Source organism: Gasterosteus aculeatus, chromosome 7, assembly GCF_964276395.1.
Source record: "Gasterosteus aculeatus chromosome 7, fGasAcu3.hap1.1, whole genome shotgun sequence".
NCBI classification, from domain to species: Eukaryota; Metazoa; Chordata; class Actinopteri; order Perciformes; family Gasterosteidae; genus Gasterosteus; species Gasterosteus aculeatus.
This window is the reverse complement of record NC_135694.1, coordinates 20,933,155-20,961,125: the sequence shown is the minus strand read 5'-3', so window position 1 is coordinate 20,961,125 and position 27,971 is coordinate 20,933,155. Positions and strand designations below refer to the sequence as shown.

The following is a 27,971-nucleotide window of genomic DNA, read 5'->3' as shown; positions in this document are numbered from 1 at the left end:
TGTCGACGTGAATGTATATCAGCACGCAGCAAAGAGTCAATCCTTGCAACCCGCGTGTCAATAAGGACACAGCGGGGCCTTTAAGTGAATGAACAACGACAACACTTCACGACCCTAGATCCTAACAGACGATCAGCTGTACTAACACAGCGCTCCATCGTCATCGCCCCCGTCACTCTTCCTAGTCCCACCGTGCTTTCAGTGTTGTGACGGCTGAAGGTTTAATAACACTAAAAGGTCCACTGGACCCTAACCGCCCCCCCCAGTGACCTCACTCATTACTAAAATGATCAGGTGCACTTTAATAGCTTACCTGCATGTGAGTCACACGGATTCTGGCAGACAGAAGTGTGAGCATCATATACATTTAACTAAAATGTCAAAGCGATGCAAAAGAGCGAGTAGTGTAAATCACATTGGAGAGTTCTTGCATGATAAATGTACTTTACTCATGAGTTTTATATCAAGAAAATACAGGTTCAATGTATAATTCATCAACAGAAACGTATCGCTCAGAGATGTATCATTTCTCAGCGTTGAATAATAAATGTAAAGGAGGTTTTGAATCTGTGCAGCTGAGAGCACCGCATCATATACTCTGCGATGTGTGTACCTATGCATTTAGGTACAGCAAGAAAAGCCACTCCATGTTTTATGTTACAGTAATATTACACTGCCTGAGAGCATCCGCCCAAGTGGAAAACTGAGGCTGCAGCCCGAAGTCATTCACAAGTCGTTCTCATACGGACACTTGGTCAAGAAGACTCGGGGTCACCTTTCAAATACGTTGAATGCCACTTTCCCTCATACTATTATGATCGGGTATGATCAGGGTTTTAAATGTGCTGATAGGGACTTGGTCGCTCATTTTACTTCATGAGCAGATGGGTTTACATTGGAGATACTTAAAAGCCCGCAGAGTCTCATCTAAATGCTAAATTACGCCTTGTGTGTCAGACGCAGACACAGCGTCGGTAAATCATGAATTGGTAATGCGCCAATTTTTATGTACTCAGTACTAAGCATATTGTAAAAAGGACATATGAGTCAAATCCCAAATCCTAATCATCTTCCGAAAGGATTGGTTGTTGTTGTCCATAACATCTTGCAGTGAGAGATTGTGCTGTTACCTGATTCAAGCGACTTGACAGTTACACTTACTTTGCGGGTAAAGACTTTATATACAAACATATGAAGAAAAACATGAATTATTAATTAATCATTGATTAATTTTAAGAATTTAATTACATTTTGCTGATAAGACTCCTGCACTAATACTTCAGTAGCAACTTTTAGAATTTTCAAACTGTTGTATTGCTGTAGTAGCAGTGTAAGCAAGATATAGTAATCAATGTATAAACAATCACAACATCCTGAGCAAAATGAAATGGCAGTATTCCATAGTCGTTAAACACAGCAAAGGCCAAATCTCTGTTTGCATAATAATTTATTCACATATCTTTTTCACATACTTCATAATATTATTGCTGCAGTTCTGGAGCCTTTCATATATTCACTTTCAATATATCCACAAATGGGATTCTATTTTCATATCACTTTATAGTTTTCATCTTCATGCATGCTGAGTATAACATTTCACAGGAGCAGGATGCAAATAAATAAAACAGTATCTTTTTAAGTTACATGTCATAATCTATCCATTCTATTAATGCTTCGGTAACATGCCTTTTTCAAAGTCCGGAGGGGCGGAGGGGCTGGGGAGGGGACACTTTTTGGAACATATAGTCTCCATTAGAGGGCAAAGGCTCAACAAAGGGCACATTATTAATACGTATCGTTAAAGCTGGCAATCTATGATTAATCTTCATTACCACCCAAAGCCCTGCTCCTCATCAGTGAAGCCCAACTACATCGCATAGGGAACAAGGCAAAGTGTAATTCTTACATTTTATCTTATGTACACATACTTTGAAATATGGCACCAATTCAGCTTGTGAAAAAAAGCTTGAGGTTACATGTTAAAATATTTGTGACTACAATACTTTCTCTTGTTGAACTGAAAAATGTTTTTACATTACTCCATTCAGCCCCTTAGACAGAGATCAGACTTGATGAGCCAAAATGGAAACACTGGCAGACGTTTCTTGACTGTTTTCAGTTGGTTGTGGTAGTAAACAGTGCGCCTCCCAGGCATCGAGAGCATTGTGGTGCGTGACACAGTGTTGAAAAGTTAATCTAACTCATCTTCAATGCACCATGTGTCTCACTTGGAACAACAGCTCCCAGGCCATGTCAGTCTGCCGTGTGATCGGCAGCTAAGAATATGAACAAAAGCGATGATTGTTAAGAAAAAAGCCTGGTATACTGACAACAAATACTGTGTTCCAGTTCCTGCTGAAAGCTTTAGTGCTGTTGGTTTTTGTGTTTCACTCTGTGGGAATTCCTGACAACATGGTTTAAAAGGTGCTCGTTTGTCCACCGAGTGACGTCACTCGAAGATCACGGACAAGTAACAGTATCTTTCTCTCAGAATCTCAGATTAGCTCAACATTGAATTTTCTGACTTAAATCAGACGTTGGCTTTTCTTCCCCCACTCACATGCGTATGCATGCACACGCTTAAGCTTTTGCATATGCACATAATTGGAAAAAAGGAGATTATTTTTGACCTACAGCCAAGGCAAATAATGAAGAACTTTACAGTATTTTAATATCATTAACAATTGCTCATTTTTGTCTGTTGGGTTCTTTGAAGGCCCCTAGTATCACCTAGGCATCATGTAAGATCTGTGTGTGTCCTTTGTTGCAGCAAGACAGGAGCCTTTTTAGGAGGGTGGTCCTTTTCTTCCTGAAGTGTCAAAGACTCTACTGTCGGTGAATTGATGCTTCGTCATGACTACACAGTCCGTCTGTGCTCCTGAATAATAACGCAGTGGTGATTTTGTGCCCTAATGATCGGGGGTCCTGGGCCGGGGGAAAGCTCTTCTCCAAAATGTAAGAGGTCCTCGAGCCCCCAGGCAGAGGAGCCTCTGTCAGACGTAGGCTGACTCACTAGACTGCGTCCTGCCCAGGTTTGGGGTCTGAGACAGGTGTGAAACATCCTTCTTGCGGACCTCACAGATTGACTTCCTTCTGGCCTGCACCCCTCGGATGGCCGTCTTTATCTTCCTCCAGCCGAGGTGGTTGAGCTCAGCCAGGTTGAGCAGCACACAAACGCCGCTCACGGCAAACATGAAGACCAGAAACACGGTCTTTTCCGTGGGTCGAGACACGTAACACTCCACCTCCTTCACGCACGGGTAGCGATCACACTCAAACATCCCTGGCACGTTGAAGCCGTACAGGAAGTACTGGCCGGCCAGGAAGCCGATCTCCAGTGCGTTGCGGAACACCACCTGGATGACGTAGAAACGGGAGATGCCTTCCTGCCGGCGCACTTTAGCATTCTTGTGTGTTTGCGGGAGTCCCCGGGGTCCGTTGGGGATCTCCTTGACCTCCAGGCAGTCGTGATCCTCCTTGCTGCTGTCGGGGTGCACCAGAATGCCGTTGATGTTGCGAGAGTGAAGCTTGCGGGCGTGGTGGTCGTGATGGCGCCCGTGGTGGCCACCGTGGCCGTGGCTGTCCATGTAAGGATGCAGGAGAGAGTAGCTTCGGTCACGCGCTTTGGCAGACTGGTGAACAGAATATGTGATGAAGCACAGGCTCGGCGTGCACACCAGGATTATCTGAAAGACCCAGTAGCGGATGTGCGAGATGGGGAAGGCCTTGTCGTAACAAGCCTGGTTGCAGCCGGGCTGCATGGTGTTACAGATGAACATGATTTGCTCGTCCTCGTACACCTTCTCCCCCACTATGCCTACTATTAGAATACGGAAAATCACCACCACTGTCAGCAGGATCCTGCAGAGAGACAGATGGAGGAGGAAAGGGCAGAATGGGGAGGGGGTGAAAGGGAGACAGGCAATGTCAAGTTAGTGAGGAACAAAGGCAGAGGCTCAGGGAATATCTGGGTATGATTGTGACAGTTTCAAATTTGCAGGTCTTGGTTAATTGTAATCCGCTGATTGGATGCTCCTTGGTTTATGTTGAACCCAAAAATAAATCCAGAGCCACATAAAGAAAAGAAAAGGGTTTTAGGCCAGGTGTCGAAGTAAATGCCTTTGTGTGTGTTCATATGTTGATGCATGAACCTGTGTGTGCTTGTGTTATCTTATTGCTGATGTGACAAACAGCACTGTGCGACAGTGGAGTCAAAATCTAACACATTATCCCACTAACTACAGGAGACGAAAACAGGGGGTGTCATCAGAAGGTAAAGGTGACTTCACACTCATCTTCACTGCTGACCTGGCATGTATGGATGAGTCGCTGCTCGAACGTGCTTAAAGTTGACCGATGCATTGAAATGAGGACTAGTGTTGTTAAATACATTTTGGTCATTTTAAGTTGTGCAAAATACCTTTTTAGACCTCTCCTTTAGAGGCATCTCCTGTTCCAACCATCGTGGTAAGAATGATGATTATTACCAGCACAGTGCTGAAAAATACAGGCGGCATTTTGTAAGAGCTGCTGGGACTTCCCTGAGAAAGTCCTCCCCCTCCCACCCCCCTCCCCGTAGGATCTAGAGAGCAGTGCGGCTGCTTTTTGAGGCCTCTAAGAGACTGGTGTGCTGTACTGTTATCTTCTTGCGTCGATCCAGAGCAGGAGCACTGCGGAGGAGGGCCGGGGCTTCAGTGCTGCACTGTCAGCTCTTTCTAATGAGCGAGGAAAGCCTGCACATCATGGGGCTCCCTGGTATTTATGCCACAATGCAGTGGATGTGCACGCTCCCTGCGTGGCGGAGCCAATTACTTAGAACACACTTGTTTCCGAGCACAAGAGGGGCCACCCAAGGCGACAGGAGGGACACAGATAGATGGGATTTGTCCCCAGGTGGGTTAGAACAACTGGGGTTAATGGCAGCTACAGCACATTCGAGGGATGTCTCATACAACCGTTACTTTACTTTTTGATATTTTGTGATATGTGCACGAAATGTTGGTCCTTGTTAAGTCTCTGTCACATGAGACTCCATTATGACCGTTAATTAGGCCTCAAGCTTAACCACACCCACCTCCCATGGCCAGCGAGTTACCACAGCAACCAAGACATTAGTAAACGATTAGGAGATAAAAGGTTTGAAGACACCAAGGAATGACGGAACATAACTGTTTCATAAAATATTATATAAATAAAAAAGAATTATCATGAACTGTTTTTTTTTCTTTGAGAGGGAGAAATCACACATCTTCCAATGAGGCGGTTTAGTTTAGAGGTAAAGCAGAGGAAGATGTGAGCGCGAAGCCGACCTAAAATAGAGCAGCCCGCCGCTGCAGGACTGTTCCTGCTACACCTGCAAGAGGATGCCCGTGTGCGTGTGTGTGTGTGTGTGTGGGGGGGGGGGGGGTGCAAGACAGACACAAGGACACAGAGACAAAGAGGGAGAGTCAGCCATGTGTGTGACTTGTGCAAAATGGCAAAACATGTTGGTTGGTCAGTGCTTGCAGCAGCTGTGAGCATATACGCTACACTGACTTGTGTGAAATGCGGGTTGTGTATGATTTACATTCAGTCCCTTTGTGATCCTTTGCTGTGAGCCGATGTATCTGCCTTCACTGCGGGTTGGACAGCAGTAGATGTGACCAAAGAGCTGATATAGATGGTGCTCTGCACCACGAGGAGTCCTCTGACGCATTATGCTCAATGAGATCTGTGATTGACACTGCTCATTTATATGCAAATATTTCTTTAGGAAATACCACTTATGTTCGGTGTCAGTTTGAGAATCTGCAGCGCTGGATGCTCATTTAAAACGATGGATGGAAGTTCAGTTTACGGTTTTCTCTATTCAAGGTCTGCTTCTTCTCATGTCAGTGATAATTACTACATCGTAATAGCATTAACTAAATGTCACTAAGTCTGCCTGCTGCCCCCAACATAAGAGGACTGTATCTCTACATGATGGCACAAGCTCAAGCTTGATCGGAGTCCAGTTCCCGTGAAGTTAATTTTCACCAACTTCATACTGTATTTAACTTACTCCACATGCATGACATCCTCTTTTTGAGCACCTACTCGATTGTTTCTCAACTAAGGATCAGTACAGGAGAAAACCCACACTTAAGAAGCTGGGTTATAATGCTGTCTTTTTACATGTAAAGTGCTTTCCTCCCAACTTGTTTTGTTGCCTTTTTCATTCAAATGTTATCAACATATAAAAGCAACACACCTTTCAACTGTTTTTTCCTCTTTGGCGCTACATGTATTCTACTCTGTGCATACACCAGTGAATATGTGAGTCATAGAACAGACGAGTCAAATGAGACATTGTGGAGTCATTGGGGAAAGTGACAGAAATATAAACGCAGCTGGATGCCCACCATTGACTAGTTAAGTCAGAGTAGACAGACAGCAGCGATTAACATTAACAACATCCCCCTTTCACACCATGTGTCCACTGCAGCTTTACTCACCAACAGTAAGGTGGTTTGTATGGAAAACGTTCCTAAAGAACTGTACTGCAGATATTGCGTCTATACTTGTTTGTTGGGCAGATTTATATCATTAAAATTCCCAACACATTGCAAGTATTGAGTGTTATGCTGTGTGTGTTTGCAGGCTTGAGTTTGTGTTTGTGTGTGTGTGTGTGTGTGTGTGTGTGTGTGTGTGTGTGTACACTACTGCTGGATAACAGGATAATCAGCACAGGGCAGATTGCTGCATTAGCAGAAAATAGTGGACGAAGGTAATCTGCAAACATCGATGTTTTAAGTGCTGAAGGGTAACGAGCCAATACTGTACGTTAGGGCAGATTGGGAATGAACAGTCTGAACCTGAAAATATTCAACGAACAAACCCACCATGAATGTTGAACATTTTGAAGCGTCTCTAACCCAAGAGAATAAAATCAAAGTTAAATCACTAGTGTATCCTCCATTCATCTCATGGTTCCTTTAACACTCCCACATCCATCAGCTCTTATCATCTCATGTAGCTACTTGGTCTAAGAACCAAAGATTACATTTGTTGAGACTTTCTAAATCCTTGCCACTAGGCCGGAGATTTAATCATATTTGGAATAAAATAAATCTGTCAATAAGTATGTCAACCTGGATTGGGCCATCACATGAACGTGTTTGTCAAATTTTCACAATTTTTTATGTGCTGCATCAAAGACGAGAGGAGGAAGTAACGACAGTGACGTGAATCTTTGCAGCTGTGTAGCTGAACGAACTGATGCGTAGCCACCTGATTGACCTGTGAGAGTGTGTGTGTGTGTGTAGAGCCTAATGATGGCTGCTCTTCGGCTGGTGTGTTGGCTGGACATGCAGGCACTGTCTCTGCCAGATGCTTTCACACACACACACACACACACACACACACACACACACACACACACACACACACACACACACACCACACATACATACGTTGATACAACAGCTGCTGTCGCCAGCCTCAAGGGACAACAATTGCCTCGAGCACAACAGCAGATGTATTGGGAAACACACACAAACACACAAATATATTTGCACATGTAGATTAGTTGACCCATAAGTATATGAGCCAACAGAAATATAAGGTACGTTTACACATACAGGTCCACGACTCTCTCAACCGGTCCTCTGAAAGAATAGCTAAGTGCAGTATTATCTGTTGAGAGACCCTGACTAAAAATACTCTTCCCGCCCGTACGCTCTCAATAATAAGCTCCACTGATTGCTGATAGAGGCACATAATGAACCTCACGAGGCATAGAAATTAGGCAGCTTAATTATCGGAGTGCACGGACATTTCTTCCCACCCGCTCCTCGTGCACCGTTCCACTCTCTCAAACTGTTTTTTAAATAGTTTTAGGTGTTGCCCACGTATCGGGCCGACTGGTATGACCGCCCGAGGTGCCACTTGGAGCCACCGTGACAAAGTAATTTGAAGCTAAACCTGTGTGGTGGTTTGCTCACTTCTCTTCTTTAAATACTAATCAGCACTGATTTTAAATGGTTTAGAATTGAGGTAGGCCTCTATAATATTTATTATTTTACACATATGTCACAGAGGTCATTTCAAGCTGGGAACTTAATTTGTGCCACGACATGCGCAGAAATTCAATTATCTCACTCGCTCATTTAACAACTCGGAAGGAAATGACTTCCAGCTGCTTTTCGAGAATAAACAAGAAAACAGGAGGAGACGCTTCAGGTAACTGCCTCTGTTGTTCCAAGGTTGAGGTCAACATAGACATTTTTTGAGTTATCGCAATGAAAATATGTCAATAGCTTATTTCTTTCAAAATCAAAACAAATAGATAACACAATGATTGTCCCAAAGATGGATGGTTTTGTGTTGGAAGATATCTAATATTTCCTTTCACAGCCCGATGATGTGTGTGTATTACAGGTGCAGCCTCCTTCCACCGCATTAGCCTTTATGTATCTAAAATGCCTTTAAAATATTTCCTCCTGGTCATAAAGACTTGCTGACGTCCCATTTTGATAAATAAAAAATATAACTCATCACAGATTTGTCTGAATTTATGTTGTGTGCACCGATATGTTCTGAGTGAATGAAAGACTTTGCAGGCAATTATGCATGTTTGCAGCTATTTGGAAAATGTGCAACAAACCCTATAAGAATCATATAAAATGTGAAAAGTGTGTGGAAATTTTGTGGGCTAACATATGAAGTGATTTTATCATACGTTTCTGTTGTGGTTAACTGCATTTACGTAATTAACCTAACTGTTAATGTGTCATGTCTGCTGGAGTTTTATGATGGAGATTTATGAACAAGTTTACAAGTCACGTGATATAGGCTTTTAGGATTCCTGATTAATATTGTGTGGATGTGATTTAAAAAAAACATCAATCAAGAATATACTTTGGCTTGGAAAAAAGAAAGTTTTTTTAATGTACTCAAATAGCTGCTTATAGACAGATAGTGAAAAACTGAGCTGAGCAATGCCTCAGTAAACTAGCTTCTATATAACCGAGTAAAAGGCTTCTGTCAATATTTGTTTTCAGGATGAAACAAGTAAGAAATGTTCAAAGACAAGAAACAACTGCGTCGCTTTTAGAGTCTAGTTTAATTACACTGTTCAGCACGTGTGGCTGTAAAATCGCTTCTAAAGCATTATGATTAGACATCATCAATGGCAGATTTCTCAAAACATTCTACTGTACTTCTGGTCCATAAGAGTTTTTTAATCAAAAACAGGCTCACAGGCGATTAATGAAATTCTATCCTGACCTAGTTTGAGAATTCAAACATGTCATTTAAATGAAGAACATTTAAGCTATGTATGGGGAAACACTAACCGCCCGGGGAAGCTCATGCACACACCATCAATATGTGCTGTGATGAATAATGGCCTGCGCTGGAAGAAAGCTTAGCTCAGCTCTCCTGGCGAAATCCCCCTGTCAAACAGCGTAATCAATAACATTCAACATCAGGGATTCCTACACAAATAAACCAATGACAACTCGAGATGTGCAGAGGAATCGGTTGACTTGAAAGACAGTCCTGCTGCTCGCCCAAAAGATGATGGAGTTACTAATCCTGTCTAACGCTGAAACGTTGTTTTCACAATCCTCCCAGGCGGTATAGATTTTTTATAGCCAGCTTATTATTAACGATACATGAAGACAGGATGATGCCCCCAATTAAAACAGTGTTCCTAAATCTCAAATTATTCTGGGAGAAGAAGTAGGGTGTCTGTAGGTTTTTCAGGGATATCCTGACCTACTTAGGCAAAGTGGAGAGAGCACAAGTAGGTTCAGGAAAACTACTGGAGGGTACAACTTTAAGGCGGACCTTCCGTGTAGTTTGCTTTTAAAACAATGTGTATATATATAGATATATATATATATATATATCCATATATATATAGATATATATATATTTGTTTTTTATCAAACCTTTCAATACCGTCCATTCTAGGGCTGTTGTTTTTACCACATGAATTGGGCTTACGGTATTTTATACACCACTTTGTCCAATCCATTAATAGGCCGGACAAATCTTCATACATCATTAATGAATGACTTGAAACCAGTTGCGACTTACAACTAGTGGCACATAACTTTTATTAAGATTTTATGAAGTACTTATAATGCTGGTGTGGAGTGATAGATGTTCAATAATAGATATCAGAAAATAAATCTGATAAAACATAAATGGATACAGATTTGTTTGTACATTAATTATATATGAATGTAAGTTCATTTTACTTTTTTAAAAATAATTATTATTTTGATTGAAATGTAATATATGTAATGTAATGCAAAATACATGAGTTCCCTCCATTATTAACATCAGAGAGCTTTTTCCCCTTATTAAAGGTGTTGCTTATTCAGACACACCTGCACTGCCGTGTTTGCATTGACGATGAATAATGTATTTACTTTCTCTCAGGATGTCACCGTCATCACCCCCTATGAGAGCTGCAGTGAGAGCATTAATGTCAGATGAATGTTCAATTAAAACACACAAAGGTCTTGTGTATTTTTAGAAATCCTCATCATTGCAGCAAACCCATATTGTGTGTGTGTGTGTGTGTGTGTGTGTGTGTGTGTGTGTGTGTGTGTGTGTGTGTGTGTGTGTGTGTGTGTGTGTGTGTGTGTGTGTGTGACTGTTTCCTCAGCAGCAGGGTCAGTCAGCAGCTTGAGAGGAAGGAGCTCTGACACAGATGCTCAGCATTGAACCGCTGCAGTGGGGCAACTTCTCTTCCTCCCTCTGTCTCTTACTGCCCCCTCCAAGGATTCCCCCTGTTTCCTTTTTGTTCTCTAGCTTACATCATCTCCTCTACGTTCCTCCATCCCGCAGCCCTTCTTATTTTATCCTCCTCAGATCACTCACTCCTCCATTATCTCTGCCTTCTTTTTTGTTTCTTTGCTCTGCTTGTCTTTGGCACTGACCTCACCACGGCACTGCAGTGTAGAGGAAGATGCATCAACACGCTTCCTTTCTCCTTTTCAACCTAAAGGCCTCTTGCTCTCACAGTGGAGCACGCATACAAGCACCCATTGTCTGCAACACACCTGAGCATCCCATGTGTAAGGGAAAATATTTAGTGTGTCATATTAATTGAGTATGTTACGTATGTATTTTCCCTAAATAGAACCCAGATGTTCATGTTATGTGGTAGATACTGTATGTTCTGAAAGGGTTTGTAACTATCTAAAGAAAGCAGCAGTGTAGCATTGATTTTGTGGGGGGGGGGGGGGGGGGTGTCGCTGCGTTTGGAAGATTGAAAAAGCATCCTAGCAGTTGTTTGTTCTACTGGAAGAAACATCTTGTGAGCATGGTAACGTGTATTGTCAACATTTTAAAATATCGGTCTGATAAATAAGAACTAGAAAATGCATTTCCTGCTGAAAATGCGTTGGAATGCAAAAAGCTGAAAGCTGAAATGAACTTTTTAAAATAGCTGAAAATACAGAAAGTTGAAGGGAATTTGAATACATTTGCTGAAATTATAGATATTAGAAAAGCTGAAATGAATTTGAAATTGCTGAAAATACAGAAATGGGAGAAGCTGAAAGGAATTTCAATAGATTTGCTGAAAAAGCAGAAATGAAAACAGCTGAAATAAATTTGAAATATTGCAAAAAAATACAGAAATGAATAGTGAAAAATTGCTGTTGATAGAGGCATAAGAATAGCTGAAATTATTTTAAAGAACTGCTGAAAATACAGGAAGTGGGGAAGCTGAATTTCAATAGATTTTCTAAAAACAGAAGTTGCAGGAGCTTAAATTTGTTTTAAATTGTTTGTAGTAATATTAGTAGTAGTATTAGTTGAAATTGTGGTGTTAGTAGTACTAGCAGTATAAGCAGTAATAGTAGGTTTAGTATCAATAGCAGTAGAAACAGCTGTAATACTATTAGCCATAGTAGTATTTGTAATAACATTAGTAGTAGTTGTAGTATTAATAGCAGTAGAAATACTAGTAGTATGGTAGTAGAAGTATCAGTTGTAGTACTAGAAGTACGAGTAATATTCGTAGAGGGAGACAGAATGTTTGTTATTCACACTTAAAAGTTTTTAATTAATAGGCCTCATCACAAACATTACAGTAAAAATTCCCTCCATGGGGCTTTTATTTTGAAATTATTGGATTGGGTGGGGTGGGGGGGTGTAGATAGAGGGAGGGAGGGTGAGAGGGTGAGGAAGGGAGGGGTGGTGAGGAAGAGATAGAGGGAGAGAGAGAGGAGGAGAAATAGACAGACAGACTGGCTGATTAACAGTGAGAATAGGTCAGGGTGGAGGGGGGAGGGGGGGCGAGTGTCTTTATCATATTGGTCTGTTGACAGAAAGCATAGCTGCGTCATGTGACTCCACTAATCAGGTCACAAGGAGCAGCTGTGAGCCACAGACAGATCCTGCAGCGTGTGAGTGCTCGTAACCACGACAACGCCGCACCTGTGCTCATTAACGGCTGCAAAATGCAGAGACATGGCAGCGAGTTACACAGAATCCACACCTCAAACAAATGAGAACCAGCGCAAAACTATAACAGCTATCTAAAAAATACGGCGTTTGTTTGAGACCCAAGACTCTACCGAACGCGTGGATGTGCTTTTTATGTCTGTCCGGTAATAAATACGGCTCATATGGCCGTTTACAAAACGTGTACCTTGTGGATTTTTGTGAGAAATATGTCGGCAGATTTGTATTGGAGCCTATGGGGCTTTTGGCAGAGGTTGTGTCACTCAAACACTCCTTGCGCCAAAACTAAAAAACTCTGGGATTCCATGAACACATTAATCCAATCAGCACAACCATACCCTCATTAATCTGAAGAAATGAAGCCTCTAGAGTGTATACTTTGGCTGCAAGGACAGAAGTTCCATACTTTTTTAACCAGATTTCTGCGATGCCCCACACTCTAGCCTCGAGCTCTCCACTCTAGCAGACGCAATACACACTCATGTAAAAGTCAGAAACGGAGCGAAAAGCTAGTGAAACATAATCAGTGATTATGAAAAAAGTACAATAGATATCAAGAAGCAGTTTTTTTCATAAAATAGTTGAGACCTGTGTCAACATTTGAAAGTTGAAATGGTGTCTGTAGCTGAAAGATTGGCGGAGCTGAAATATCTGAAAGTTGAAGAAGTTTAAGGAGGATTTGAAAACAATCTCCATTTGAAAACCATGTTTAAATATTAGTGATTATTGATTTATATAAATTCAAGCTTAAGAGGTAGAAAGCTGAAAAGTCATAGCCCTCAAGCCAGAAAGGAGCTGAACATTTTAATATTTGAAGGATTTTAATAGCTGAAAGTGTGAAGGAGTTGAAAGGTGCCGCGGAAGAAATAGAAGAAGATGAAGTTGAAGAACTAGAAAAGGCATTTCCTGCTGAAAATGCGTTGGAATGCAAAAAGCTGAAAGCTGCACTGAATATTTAAAAATAGCTGAAAATACAGAAAGTTGAAGGGAATTTGAATACATTTGCTGAAAAGCTGAAATGAATTTGAAATTGCTGAAAATACAGAAATGGGAGAAGCTGAAAGGAATTTCAATAGATTTGCTGAAAAAGCAGAAATGAAAACAGCTGAAATAAATTTGAAATATTGCAAAAAAATACAGAAATGAATAGTGAAAAATTGCTGTTGATAGAGGCATAAGAATAGCTGAAATTATTTTAAAGAACTGCTGAAAATACAGGAAGTGGGGAAGCTGAATTTCAATAGATTTTCTAAAAACAGAAGTTGCAGGAGCTTAAATTTGTTTAAAATTGTTTGTAGTAATATTAGTAGTAGTATTAGTTATAATTGTGGTATTAGTAGTACTAGCAGTAATAGTAGGTTTAGTATCAATAGCAGTAGAAACAGCTGTAATACTATTAGCCATAGTCGTATTTGTAATAACATTAGTAGTAGTTGTAGTATTAATAGCAGTAGAAATACTAGTAGTATGGTAGTAGAAGTATCAGTTGTAGTACTAGAAGTACGAGTAATATTCGTAGTGGGAGACAGAATGTTTGTTATTCAAACTAAGAAGTTTTTAATTAATAGGCCTCATCACAAACATTACAGTAAAAATTCCCTCCATGTGGCTTTTATTTTGAAATTATTGGATTGGGTGGGTTGGGGGGGTGTAGATAGAGGGAGGGAGGGTGAGAGGGTGAGGAAGGGAGGGGTGGTGAGGAAGAGATAGAGGGAGAGAGAGAGGAGGAGAAATAGACAGACATACTGACTGACTGAGTGATTAACAGTAAGAAGAGGTCAGGGTGGAGGGGGGAGGGGGGGCGAGTGTCTTTATCATATTGGTCTGTTGACAGAAAGCATAGCTGCGTCATGTGACTCCACTAATCAGGTCATTGGAGCAGCTGTGAGTCACACACAGAGATACTGCAGCGTGTTTACAAGTAACCACGGCAACGGCGCACCTATTGCATTGGGTGGGGTGGGGGGGTGTAGATAGAGGGAGGGAGGGTGAGAGGGTGAGGAAGGGAATGGTGGTGAGGAAGAGAGGGAGAGGGGAGGAGAATTAGACTGACTGAGAGTGATTAACAGTAAGTAGAGGTCAGGGGGGAGGGGGGGCTAGTGTCTTTATCATATTGGTCTGTTGACAGAAAGCATAGCTGCGTCATGTGACTCCACTAATCACGTCATTGGAGCAGCTGTGAGTCACACACAGAGATACTGCAGCGTGTTTACGAGTAACCACGGCAACGGCGCACCTATTGGATTGGGTGGGGTGGGGGGGTGTAGATAGAGGGAGGGAGGGTGAGAGGGTGAGGAAGGGAATGGTGGTGAGGAAGAGAGGGAGAGGGGAGGAGAATTAGACTGACTGACTGACTGAGTGATTAACAGTGAGCAGAGGTCAGGGTGGAGGGGGGAGGGGGGGCCAGTGTCTTTATTATATTGGTCTGTTGACAGAAAGCATAGCTGCGTCATGTGACTCCACTAATCAGGTCACAAGGAGCAGCTGTGAGTCACAGACAGAGATCCTGCAGCATGTGAGTGCTCGTAACCACGACAACGGCGCACCTGTGATCATTAACGATCTACTGCAAAAGACAGAGACATGGCAGCAAGTTACACAGAATCCACACCTCAAACAAATGGGAACCAGCGCAAAACTATAACAGCTATCTAAAAAATACGGCGTTTGTATGAGACCCAAGACTCTACCGAACGCGTGGATGTGTTTTTATGTCTGTCCGGTAATAAATACGGCTCCTATGGCCGTTTACAAAACGTGTACCTTGTGGATTTTTGTGAGAAATATGTCGGCAGATTTGTATTGGAGCCTATGGGGCTTTTGGCAGAGGTTGTGTCACTCAAACACACCTTGCGCCAAAACTAAAGAACTCTGGGATTCCATGAACACATTAATCCAATCAGCACAACCATACCCTCATTAATCTGAAGAAATTAAGCCTCTAGAGTGTATACTTTGGCTGCAAGGACAAAAGTTCCATACTTTTTTAACCAGATTTCTGCGCTGCCCCACACTCTAGCCTCGAGCTCTCCACTCTAGCAGACGCAATACACACTCATGTAAAAGTCAGAAACGGAGCGAAAAACTAGTGAAACATAATCAGTGATTATGAAAAAAGTACAATAGATATCAAGAAGCAGTTTTTTTCATAAAATAGTTGAGACTTGTGTGAACATTTGAGAGTTGAAATGGTGTCTGTAGCTGAAAGATTGGCGAAGCTGAAAAATCTGAAAGTTGAAGAAGTTGAAGAGGATTTGAAAAGCAAACTCCATTTGAAAACCATGTTAAAATATTAATGATTATTGATTTATATAAATTCAAGCTTAAGAGCTAGAAAGCTGAACATACATAGCCCTCAAGCCAGAAAGAAGCTGAATATTTTAAAATTTGAACGGTTTAAATAGCTGAAAATGGGAAGCAGTTGAAAGGGGGCGCGGAAGAAATATAATAATAATAATAATAAGTTGAATAAAGATTAGAAGAACAATACTTGGAATGCTTAAAGCATTCCAACTAACTAGAAAAGGCATTTCCTGCTGAAAATGCGTTGGAATGCAAAAAGCTGAAAGCTGCACTGAATATTTAAAAATAGCTGAAAATACAGAAAGTTGAAGGGAATTTGAATACATTTGCTGAAAAGCTGAAATGAATTTGAAATTGCTGAAAATACAGAAATGGGAGAAGCTGAAAGGAATTTCAATAGATTTGCTGAAAAAGCAGAAATGAAAACAGCTGAAATAAATGTGAAATATTGCAAAACAGAAGTTGCAGGAGCTTAAATGAATTTTAAAAAGTACAGAAATAACAAAAGCTGAGATGAATAAAAAGAGGTTTAAAATTGTTTGTAGTAATGTTAGTTGTAATTTGGGTATTAGTACTAGCAGTAGAAGTCGGTTTAGTATCAATAGCAGTAGAAACAGCTGGAATACTGATACTATTAGCCATAGTAGTATTTTTAATAACATTAGTAGTAGTTGTATTAATAGCAGTAGAAATACTAGTAGTATGGTAGTAGAAGTATCAGTTGTAGTTCTACTAGAAGTACTAGTAATATTCGTAGTGGTTATAGTAGTATTTGAAAGAGCAATGCGCATTTCAACGAAACCACTTCATGGTTAAGGTACAGATAATCATTGAGGCTTTTAGTTTGTAATGATGGAATTGGGTGAGGGGGGGTTGGGAGACAGAATGTTTGTTATTCAAACTAAGAAGTTTTTAATTAATAGGCCTCATTACAAACATTACAGTAAAAATTCCCTCCATGGGGCTTTTATTTTGAAATTATTGGATTGGGTGGGGTGGGGGGGTGTAGATAGAGGGAGGGAGGGTGAGAGGGTGAGGAAGGGAGGGGTGGTGAGGAAGAGATAGAGGGAGAGAGAGAGGAGGAGAAATAGACAGACATACTGACTGACTGAGTGATTAACAGTGAGAAGAGGTCAGGGTGGAGGGGGGAGGGGGGGCCAGTGTCTTTATCATATTGGTCTGTTGACAGAAAGCATAGCTGCGTCATGTGACTCCACTAATCAGGTCATAGAAGCAGCTGTGAGTCACACACAGAGATACTGCAGCGTGTTTACGAGTAACCACGGCAACGGCGCACCTATTGGATTGGGTGGGGTGGGGGGGTGTAGATAGAGGGAGGGAGGGTGAGAGGGTGAGGAAGGGAATGGTGGTGAGGAAGAGAGAGAGAGAGGAGAATTAGACAGACTGACTGACTGAGAGTGATTAACAGTAAGTAGAGGTCAGGGTGGAGGGGGGAGGGGGGCTAGTGTCTTTATCATATTGGTCTGTTGACAGAAAGCATAGCTGCGTCATGTGACTCCACTAATCAGGTCATAGGAGCAGCTGTGAGCCACAGACAGATCCTGCAGCGTGTGAGTGCTCGTAACCACGACAACGCCGCACCTGTGCGGCTGCAAAAGTGCAGACACAGGACAGCGAGTTACACAGAATCCACACCTCAAACAAATGAGAACCAGCGCAAAACTATAACAGCTATCTAAAAAATACGGCGTTTGTATGAGACCCAAGACTCTACCGAACGCGTGGATGTGTTTTTATGTCTGTCCGGTAATAAATACGGCTCCTATGGCCGTTTACAAAACGTGTACCTTGTGGATTTTTGTGAGAAATATGTCGGCAGATTTGTATTGGAGCCTATGGGGCTTTTGGCAGAGGTTGTGTCACTCAAACACTCCTTGCGCCAAAACTAAAGAACTCTGGGATTCCATGAACACATTAATCCAATCAGCACAACCATACCCTCATTAATCTGAAGAAATGAAGCCTCTAGAGTGTATACTTTGGCTGCAAGGACAGAAGTTCCATATTTTTTTTACCAGATTCCTGCGATGCCCCACACTCTAGCCGCGAGCTCTCCACTCTAGCAGACGCAATACACACTCATGTAAAAGTCAGAAACGGAGCGAAGAACTAGTGAAACATAATCAGTGATTATGAAAAAAGTACAATAGATATCAAGAAGCAGTTTTTTTCATAAAATAGTTAAGACTTGTGTGAACATTTGAAAGTTGAAATGGTGTCTGTAGCTGAAAGATTTGCGAAGCTGAAAAATCTGAAAGTTGAAGAAGTTTAGGAGGATTTGAAAGCAAACTCCATTTGAAAACCATGTTAAAATATTAATGATTATTGATTTATATAAATTCAAGCATAAGAGGTAGAAAGCTGAAAAGTCATAGCCCTCAAGCCAGAAAGGAGCTGAACATTTTAATATTTGAACGGTTTTAATAGCTGAAAGTGTGAAGGAGTTGAAAGGTGCCGCGGAAGAAATAGAAGATGAAGAATAAAGATTCGAAGAACAATACTTGGAATGCATCTCAATGCATTCCAACAATAAAGATTCGAAGAACAATACTTGGAATGCATCGTTAATGCATTCCAACAACTAGAAAAGGCATTTCCTGCTGAAAATGCGTTGGAATGCAAAAAGCTGAAAGCTGAAATGAACTTTTTAAAATAGCTGAAAATACAGAAAGTTGAAGGGAATTTGAATACATTTGCTGAAATTATAGATATTAGAAAAGCTGAAATGAATTTGAAATTGCTGAAAATACAGAAATGGGAGAAGCTGAAAGGAATTTCAATAGATTTGCTGAAAAAGCAGAAATGAAAACAGCTGAAATAAATTTGAAATATTGCAAAAAAATACAGAAATGAATAGTGAAAAATTGCTGTTGATAGAGGCATAAGAATAGCTGAAATTATTTTAAAGAACTGCTGAAAATACAGGAAGTGGGGAAGCTGAATTTCAATAGATTTTCTAAAAACAGAAGTTGCAGGAGCTTAAATTTGTTTAAAATTGTTTGTAGTAATATTAGTAGTAGTATTAGTTATAATTGTGGTATTAGTAGTACTAGCAGTAATAGTAGGTTTAGTATCAATAGCAGTAGAAACAGCTGTAATACTATTAGCCATAGTCGTATTTGTAATAACATTAGTAGTAGTTGTAGTATTAATAGCAGTAGAAATACTAGTAGTATGGTAGTAGAAGTATCAGTTGTAGTACTAGAAGTACGAGTAATATTCGTAGTGGGAGACAGAATGTTTGTTATTCAAACTAAGAAGTTTTTAATTAATAGGCCTCATCACAAACATTACAGTAAAAATTCCCTCCATGTGGCTTTTATTTTGAAATGATTGGATTGGGTGGGTTGGGGGGGTGTAGATAGAGGGAGGGAGGGTGAGAGGGTGAGGAAGGGAGGGGTGGTGAGGAAGAGATAGAGGGAGAGAGAGAGGAGGAGAAATAGACAGACATACTGACTGACTGAGTGATTAACAGTGAGAAGAGGTCAGGGTGGAGGGGGGAGGGGGGGCGAGTGTCTTTATCATATTGGTCTGTTGACAGAAAGCATAGCTGCGTCATGTGACTCCACTAATCACGTCATTGGAGCAGCTGTGAGTCACACACAGAGATACTGCAGCGTGTTTACGAGTAACCACGGCAACGGCGCACCTATTGGATTGGGTGGGGTGGGGGGGTGTAGATAGAGGGAGGGAGGGTGAGAGGGTGAGGAAGGGAATGGTGGTGAGGAAGAGAGGGAGAGGGGAGGAGAATTAGACTGACTGACTGACTGAGAGTGATTAACAGTAAGTAGAGGTCAGGGGGGAGGGGGGAGGGGGGGCTAGTGTCTTTATCATATTGGTCTGTTGACAGAAAGCATAGCTGCGTCATGTGACTCCACTAATCACGTCATTGGAGCAGCTGTGAGTCACACACAGAGATACTGCAGCGTGTTTACGAGTAACCACGGCAACGGCGCACCTATTGGATTGGGTGGGGTGGGGGGGTGTAGATAGAGGGAGGGAGGGTGAGAGGGTGAGGAAGGGAATGGTGGTGAGGAAGAGAGGGAGAGGGGAGGAGAATTAGACTGACTGACTGACTGACAGTGATTAACAGTAAGTAGAGGTCAGGGGGGAGGGGGGAGGGGGGGCTAGTGTCTTTATCATATTGGTCTGTTGACAGAAAGCATAGCTGCGTCATGTGACTCCACTAATCACGTCATTGGAGCAGCTGTGAGTCACACACAGAGATACTGCAGCGTGTTTACGAGTAACCACGGCAACGGCGCACCTATTGGATTGGGTGGGGTGGGGGGGTGTAGATAGAGGGAGGGAGGGTGAGAGGGTGAGGAAGGGAATGGTGGTGAGGAAGAGAGGGAGAGGGGAGGAGAATTAGACTGACTGACTGACTGACAGTGATTAACAGTAAGTAGAGGTCAGGGTGGAGGGGGGAGGGGGGCTAGTGTCTTTATCATATTGGTCTGTTGACAGAAAGCATAGCTGCGTCATGTGACTCCACTAATCAGGTCACAAGGAGCAGCTGTGAGCCACAGACAGATCCTGCAGCGTGTGAGTGCTCGTAACCACGACAACGACGCACCTGTGCGGCTGCAAAAGTGCAGACACAGGACAGCGAGTTACACAGAATCCACACCTCAAACAAATGAGAACCAGCGCAAAACTATAACAGCTATCTAAAAAATACGGCGTTTGTATGAGACCCAAGACTCTACCGAACGCGTGGATGTGCTTTTATGTCTGTCCGGTAATGAATACGGCTCCTATGGCCGTTGACAGAACGTGTACCTTGTGGATTTTTGTGAGAAATATGTCGGCAGATTTGTATTGGAGCCTATGGGGCTTTTGGCAGAGGTTGTGTCACTCAAACACTCCTTGCGCCAAAACTAAAAAACTCTGGGATTCCATGAACACATTAATCCAATCAGCACAACCATACCCTCATTAATCTGAAGAAATGAAGCCTCTAGAGTGTATACTTTGGCTGCAAGGACAGAAGTTCCATATTTTTTTAACCAGATTCCTGCGATGCCCCACACTCTAGCCTCGAGCTCTCCACTGTAGCAGACGCAATACACACTCATGTAAAAGTCAGAAACGGAGCGAAGAACTAGTGAAACATAATCAGTGATTATGAAAAAAGTACAATAGATATCCACAAGCAGTTTTTTTCATAAAATAGTTTAGACCTGTGTCAACATTTGAAAGTTTAAATGGTGTCTGTAGCTGAAAGATTTGCGAAGCTGAAAAATCTGAAAGTTGAAGAAGTTTAGGAGGATTTGAAAGCAAACTCCATTTGAAAACCATGTTAAAATATTAATGATTATTGATTTATATAAATTCAAGCATAAGAGGTAGAAAGCTGAAAAGTCATAGCCCTCAAGCCAGAAAGGAGCTGAACATTTTAATATTTGAACGGTTTTAATAGCTGAAAGTGTGAAGGAGTTGAAAGGTGCCGCGGAAGAAATAGAAGAAGCTGAAGAATAAAGATTCGAAGAACAATACTTGGAATGCATCTCAATGCATTCCAACAATAATAAATGGTGTATAATTGAAAACCAACGAATAACAAATTTCAGATTCAGATTTTATGACGCTAAACCAGACCTACCAACACATCTTTGTTTGACTGTTGACTTTTTGTTATGAAAATATATTTACCGTGCAAATGAGTAATTATGTATAGAACATTTTGGGACATATTAGAAGAGTGAAAACATTATCAAGGCTGCTGGTGTTACATTTTAAACAAATGTGTATCATTAGCATAACAACGTGGCAAGAACGTATGACTTTTGGTCACATATGTCAAACTCTTTGGGGGTAGCTGTGTAACAACATGCTGAGCAAAGACCCAGCAAAGGAATATTTGAAGTACATGAAGTGTATCATTGGTTCCGGTTGTGTCCTCGCCGGTTGGCAGCTTACCTCTGCCTGTCAACAGAAGGCTTTTCGCATTGAGATGCAGTAAGACATTTCATAAGCCACTCTGAACTGCCGGTTATCTAATGCTGAAAGGACTCATTACAACGGAATAAACAGCCAATTTCGTTTGGGCTTGAGAATGAGGTTAATGCAGCCTTGACAATGATGTATCTCATTGTGTAGTCATGATTACAGTCATTGGTTATCCATGCACACGCTGTACATTCCCCAGTTAGAAATAAGGCATATGGAAATCACAATACACAATACAAAACACATTCATGTTTGAATGAGTCACAATATGCAAGCCACCTGTGGTTAGTCAGAGGCACCGAAGCGACTCTCAATTTGTCCGTCTCTTTCAAAGACCACAATTAAGCTAACCTATGCCACTGCGTAGAGATGGTCTATTTCCATTTTTAACGCTGTTATGTAGCCTGAGCTGATCATCTACCCAATGCCACGGCATAGGTTAGCTTAAACCCTACAATTAAGAAAGAGCTTAATTGTAGCGGAATAGGACAATCTAGACATCCAACAATGCTATCTGACGGTGCCTCGCGGTGGAACTACACCCTCACGTTGCAAGAGAGAGGGCTGCCACTCAAACAGATGACCGACATGCAACCATGTTCCAAAGTTTTGATGCAGGGGAGACTTTCCTGCCATGGGGAGACATCACTGTTCACTGCTCTTTGGAACCGCATCCTCTCAACCGCAAGCACGGACATGCAAACTTTTTCAAAGAAACTGCACGCAGGCTGAACATCCTAGACGTGATGCCATCTAGCGGTCGCTGCATGCTCCGGCCACACACCCTGTGAAGTGCGGGACTTCACGATGCACAACAGTGCAACACTACATCACAGTTGGTTGTGTTCACAAGTGCGAGCGACGGGCCACACCTGACCACACCCAACTGGCTTGTTGGGTGTGGTCAGTGGTGCAACAGACTTGAACCTTTCAACCCATAGAGGTCAGTGCAACAATTTTGACTCCATACGTGATTTTTTGCGTGGAGTTGCTCATTAACAGTCTAGGAGGCATCTTCACAGCACAAACTGTGCGAGTGGTGAACAATACTCCAACTTGTTGATACATCCAAAGACATTTGGATTTTCTTTAAGTGTAATTGATTTCCTGACCATGCAGGCACATGCTTAGGATTAGGAATCAAGTCTTTATCTTAGTAGTTTTAGTGGTTTTGATTGTCTAAGGACGTCTAATGTCTGAAAATGCCTGTCTACAGGTAAAATGCCAAGACCCAGAACCCACTTAATAATAATAAATGCTACATCTGACTAAAGCTCTCACTGTCAACCAAAATGCATAAGAACTCTTCAGTATATTTATTGAAATATCTTGCAAACAAAACTAGCTAAAGACATTAAAATCTACTTGACAATAAACAACAAGAGCTCTACAGCCTGAGATGCTCACAGAGTACTGTACAAAGGGATTCCAAAGACAATGTTTCTTGACTCGCATAGCATAGACAAGCAGAGTAGAGAAAGGGAACCTTGTTGGAAAGCGGATAATATTACAGCTAATGCTTTAGGGTCAAATAGAGAGCCTTGTAGGACAAACACAGTCTGAGGGAAGCCAAAACACAAAGGCATCATTTACAGAGCATTTCACTATATTCAGCACAGTAGCAAATAGCTGGTGTCTTGGGCATCACACAAACTACGTAAAGTATGAGGACATTATTCGACTGGTTTATAATATCATTCCCCAATCTGATGCCACCTTTTAGGTTTTCACATTTTAATCTATAGTAGATTCATATCAAAATGAAATATTGGTGCACAAAGAACTATTCTAAATTGAGACCCTGCTCCTTTGACTAGATTTACTTTAGGTATTCAGGGAACCTTTTTTTAATGTTCAACCAGTGAAGTGCGTGATAACCAAATAGCTCAAATTAAGCATTCATAAGAGGAGGCCATCACATCATCAGATTATTCATTTTTGAAAGAGGTAGCATACAAATTGAGAGTTGCCTCTGTGCCTCTGAACAAACTGTAGGTGGCTTACAGTCATTATATCATCCAATGGTGACCCTGTGCTCACAGGGCATTGTTGATTCAGCTGCCGCGACTGGATTATAAAGCTGCATTAAGTAATTCTTTGACCACTACGGGGCGGAAAGACTCCAGAACAAGTTCACAACAGTTAGCAATTAGCTTATGAAGTTGTTATGGCTAACATGTTAGCAAACAGTTGCCTACTTACAAATCCAGCAGAAACAGAGCAACACGGACATCTCTTTGGTCTCCTTTTTCTGGCCACCTGTTGAATGTAATTCCAATATTCACTGGCATTTAGCCCTTGCTTGGTCTTCCAGCGCATAAATAATATATCTAACTCTTATTGGCTTCTTAGATGTTCCAAGTTTCTTCACCGGTTACTTCGGCTCTTTGCCATTTTGCGCTGTGCAGTTAGCAAACAATTCGCTTTTTTTTGGCCCCTGGGTCGGGAGCGGCTGCCCACGGTCACGTAAGAACAGACATTGTTTTGTTTTTTTCTCTCTATGGACACCAAAACAATTAGCTGGAAATGGCTGATAGCTGTGCAAACCTTTTCGAGATGTTGATTCTCGGCAATGCTACCTAACCCATAAGCAAGAGGGTGGTTGTATAAGTAATGCCACAAAAATATGTCTTAATGCGTCTTTGAATCAAGTCAACATGCTCTACTGTATGCAGGTTTCCGTTCCCTCTAAGGACTAGACCAGGTGATTTCATGGTTTAAGGCGCTTTCAACCAGGAAGAACTCACAGAAATGACTTGGTGTAGTGTTTGATTGGAAGGAAAATCTCCATTGCACATGGTTTCAGATCCCTGATCATTAGAGGTTTTGCAATAATGCGGCCCACATCATCTCTGTTGCTCTGACAATGTCACTTCAATGTTTTGAAGGATAAAGTTTTATGGCTCTGTACACACGGTGCTTAGTGTCGTCAATAAAGGCATGAGCAGATTTTCCCTCCTCTACCATACACACACACACACACACACACACACACACACACACACAGAATCCACTGGAGCAGAGAGGAGATTAGGCTGTGCCCTTGCTGCAGGCTACCTGAGGTCTGGGTTAATGAGCCCAGCAGTGCAGGCAACGTCTTAGTCTTTCGTGGCTTTGTTTTATTTCTTTTCTGAAAAGCGATCTTTGAATTAAAATATCTCCACGTCCGGGTCTCACTTTGACACACTTTCCCCAATGAGCGTCCCAGCATGACATTTGGATTATGCTTAATGGGTGGAAGAATTCCACTTTTGCTGTTAATTAATTACACAGAGATGATGTGGGGCATATTTTTCACACAGCTTTACAGCATGTCTCCATGGCTTGTCTCCACTGCTAATCAAACTAAAAGCTCATCTGTTCGACCCTCCGTCACAAAACCATTCTCACACCAAATATATAGAAGATTAAATCAGACTTTCACTATGATCCAAATAAGAGACAAATGAAATGAACGTTTTTTTGTCTCAGGTTCACACAGAGTTTAAAGCCATTTAATCCCCCTTTGATTCTCAATCCGCACCTGCTTGATCAGCATCCTTTCATCTTCCCCTGGTCTCCTCTCACTCCCTCTCCCCTCTCCTCCTTCTGTCCTACTGGTTCGTGGCCAAAAGCATCAAGCATTATCCATCAATAGCTGGGCTATTAGGTATCAACAGAACTCCTCTGAATTAATTAAGTAATGCCGGCTATTGATAATGCTCAATAAGTTTATTCCTCAACTGGTGATGGTTGTGGAGGACAAGGGTGAGGAGAGCAGAGAGAAGGTAAAGGACTGGGGGAGGCAGTGATGACTGTGGGGGACTGTATGACAGAGGAGAGCCCTGGACAAGCCTTGGTGAGGTGTGTGGGGGGGGGGGGGGACGGAGGGGGTCTTCAACTGATACAGAATATGCTGTGGATAAAAGTAGCCAGCTCATCAGTATAAACAGAAGCCTGCTCACTAAAACCTTTACTGTCTTACCTTCCGATCATGGTCGAGTGCTGCTGGACAGCCGCCTCCAGCAGCCTCTCCAAAATGGTCCATTCCCCCATGGTGATGGAAAGGTTGCGGGACTCTCAGCAGAAGCGGCACTTGGGGAGCCGACCCCTCTTCCTCCGGCGGAGCCCTTCTTCTTCTTCTCCTCTCACCTCTTCCTCCCAGGACCGGACCGCACGGAGGGGACCAACCGGGTCCCCTCAGCAGCAGCTCCCTTATGACCTCTACACGTTGACCCGGACGATCGTCCGTACGCGCGTCTCCTCCTGGGCCGGTCCTGCTGCGCTTCACCTCCTGGTGGAGGAGAGGTGCTGAGCTGATTGCCTCCCCCCCCCCCCCCCTCTCTCTCTCTCTCTCTCTCTCTCTCTCTCTCTCTCTCTCTCTCTCTCTCTCTCTCTCTCTCCCTCAGCCTCGTCCCCTCTCCTCCACCCCCCTCCCCTGTGCAGTGATGCTTGTCCTCCCCCTGCCGCACCGCTCTGCGCTACGGCATATGCTATAGCTCACTGTGTGACAGCCATGATCACCCACTCTTTTCCACTCCGTCCCCTCGCTCGTCCCCCCACCCCTTCTCCCCCCCCCCCCCTTCCCTGTCCCTGTCTTCGTCCTCCACCCTACCCCCAGGGCACTCCTTGTACTTTACCTGCACCCCCTGCCATCAGAGCCGCTTTGCGCTCGTCCTTGCATTGTGTGGGATCTTTGCCTTTGCTGCACCCTTTGCTACAACCCGAACGCACGCGAACGCACCGCACTCCGCATGCGGCCGATCCTCCTCCGTAAACGCACGCGCGCGCACTCGATGACAGCTCCGAAATCCCGCTCTGTCCCACTTCCTACTGAGGACCGCAGATCCACGCCGGCACACACAGCTCCTGCCTGCTGGACGTCATTTTACGTCAGGAGGAATGGTCCCCCCACCTCCCCCCCACACGGCCCGGAGCACCACAAGCACCCATAAGAAAAAAAAACCTGCACACACACGCACAAGCACACACTCAGAGCGTCACACGTAAACACATTGCCACCCAGCGCATCAGTAATAAATCAGCTGGCTTGCTGCATCCAGTGAGGCTGAGCCGAGGCAGTGTGCTGCAGACCTGCTGTCCCGTGTTGTCCCCCCCCCGGCTACTTTCAGCACAGTCCAATGCTCAGAGTCATGTCTGCTGCAGAGAGCGGGGACGAAAACGCTGTCCTGAGAAGCCTACTGCGGGGCTCCATCATCCTGCAATCCCTCTCGCTCCCCCCTCTCCCCCTGCTCTCCTCCCACCTCCTCTCTCTTCCTCCTTCCCCTCCTTTGCTCACGCTCGTGTGTGCAGATCTCGGTCTTGCAAAACTACCACTGCCTCGGTGTTCTGTTCCCGTCTCTGCTTTGTGCTCTCCCTCTCTCGTGGAACCGCTCTATCTCTGTCACACACTGCGAGCACGCAACACCCCCTCCCTCTCTCCTCTTCTGGTAGATCTGTTCTCTCTCCTCCCTCTCTCTCCTTCCCTCCCTCCCCAGCTCCTCTGGTAAATGTGCTTGGATTGCTACCATGATCGCTGCTTTACTTGTGCTTGCAATTATGCCTCCCACCACACCGTGCTGTGTCTGTTCCTGCCTGATGTGGCACAGAAAGGGGGGGAATCGAGATCCAAACCGGGCCTTCTGCCTTGTACCTCCGATGCAATCCGTCGTAGTGCTCTCTTGCTTTCTCTCTCTCCTGCCTCACTCTTTGTCACACATCATTAAGGCCTATATTTCCAGGAGGAGGTTTACAGGGGAATCGTGGCGCTGCTCCACCCCGTCCACCCCCTCCCCTTTCTCCATCTCACTGTGTTGAGAGCAACATCACACCTATCAGCAACTCTCATGGCCGTCCTGCATTTCCTCCCCTTGTCTCTTTCTTTCAGTTCCTCCTTCTGTTCATTTCTCCATCCTCCAACACCATCCGCCCCCTGTGATCCCTCTGCCGTGCAGTACTCTGCTATGACATTGAAGGCTGCATTCATGGATTTTTGTAAAGGTGGTGTGAAAATGAGAAGGACTCCTCCAACAGATACAGGCGGATAGACACAGTACAACACGTGTGTATATCTCAAAGAGAGTATGCAAACAATAAAGAACCACACGTTTGTTTGTTTTACTCCTGGGTGTGAGTCATAGAGAGGTTTTCCCTTTGGAAAGTAAATGAATGCAGTGGCATGACAAGAGACCAGCACACTGGAATGAATTCATGGCTGGAGGTGAAAACGTTCAATTCCTTTGTGCTGCAACTCTATTTAGTCACGCGTC

The 27,971-nt window shown here is 43.1% G+C and overlaps 1 protein-coding gene across 2 annotated transcripts; it reads right to left on the bottom strand.

Annotated features, from left to right (window-relative positions):
* Window positions 1-1,430: 1,430 nt before the first annotated feature.
* LOC120822585 (gap junction delta-2 protein) lies at window positions 1,431-26,196 on the bottom strand. Of its 2 annotated transcripts, XM_040182364.2 has the most exons (3): window positions 25,688-26,057; window positions 23,926-23,982; window positions 1,431-3,861 (listed from the first exon to the last, which is right to left on the bottom strand). In XM_040182364.2, the coding sequence occupies exons 1-3, from the start codon at window positions 25,756-25,758 to the stop codon at window positions 2,994-2,996; spliced, it is 996 nt and encodes a 331-aa protein (XP_040038298.1). In that variant the 5' UTR covers window positions 25,759-26,057; the 3' UTR covers window positions 1,431-2,993. The 2 variants fall into 2 exon arrangements, with proteins under 2 accessions (XP_040038298.1, XP_040038299.1); XM_040182365.2 differs by lacking the exon at window positions 23,926-23,982 and having other exon boundaries at window positions 25,688-26,196.
* Between the last annotated feature and the right edge of the window lie 1,775 nt (window positions 26,197-27,971).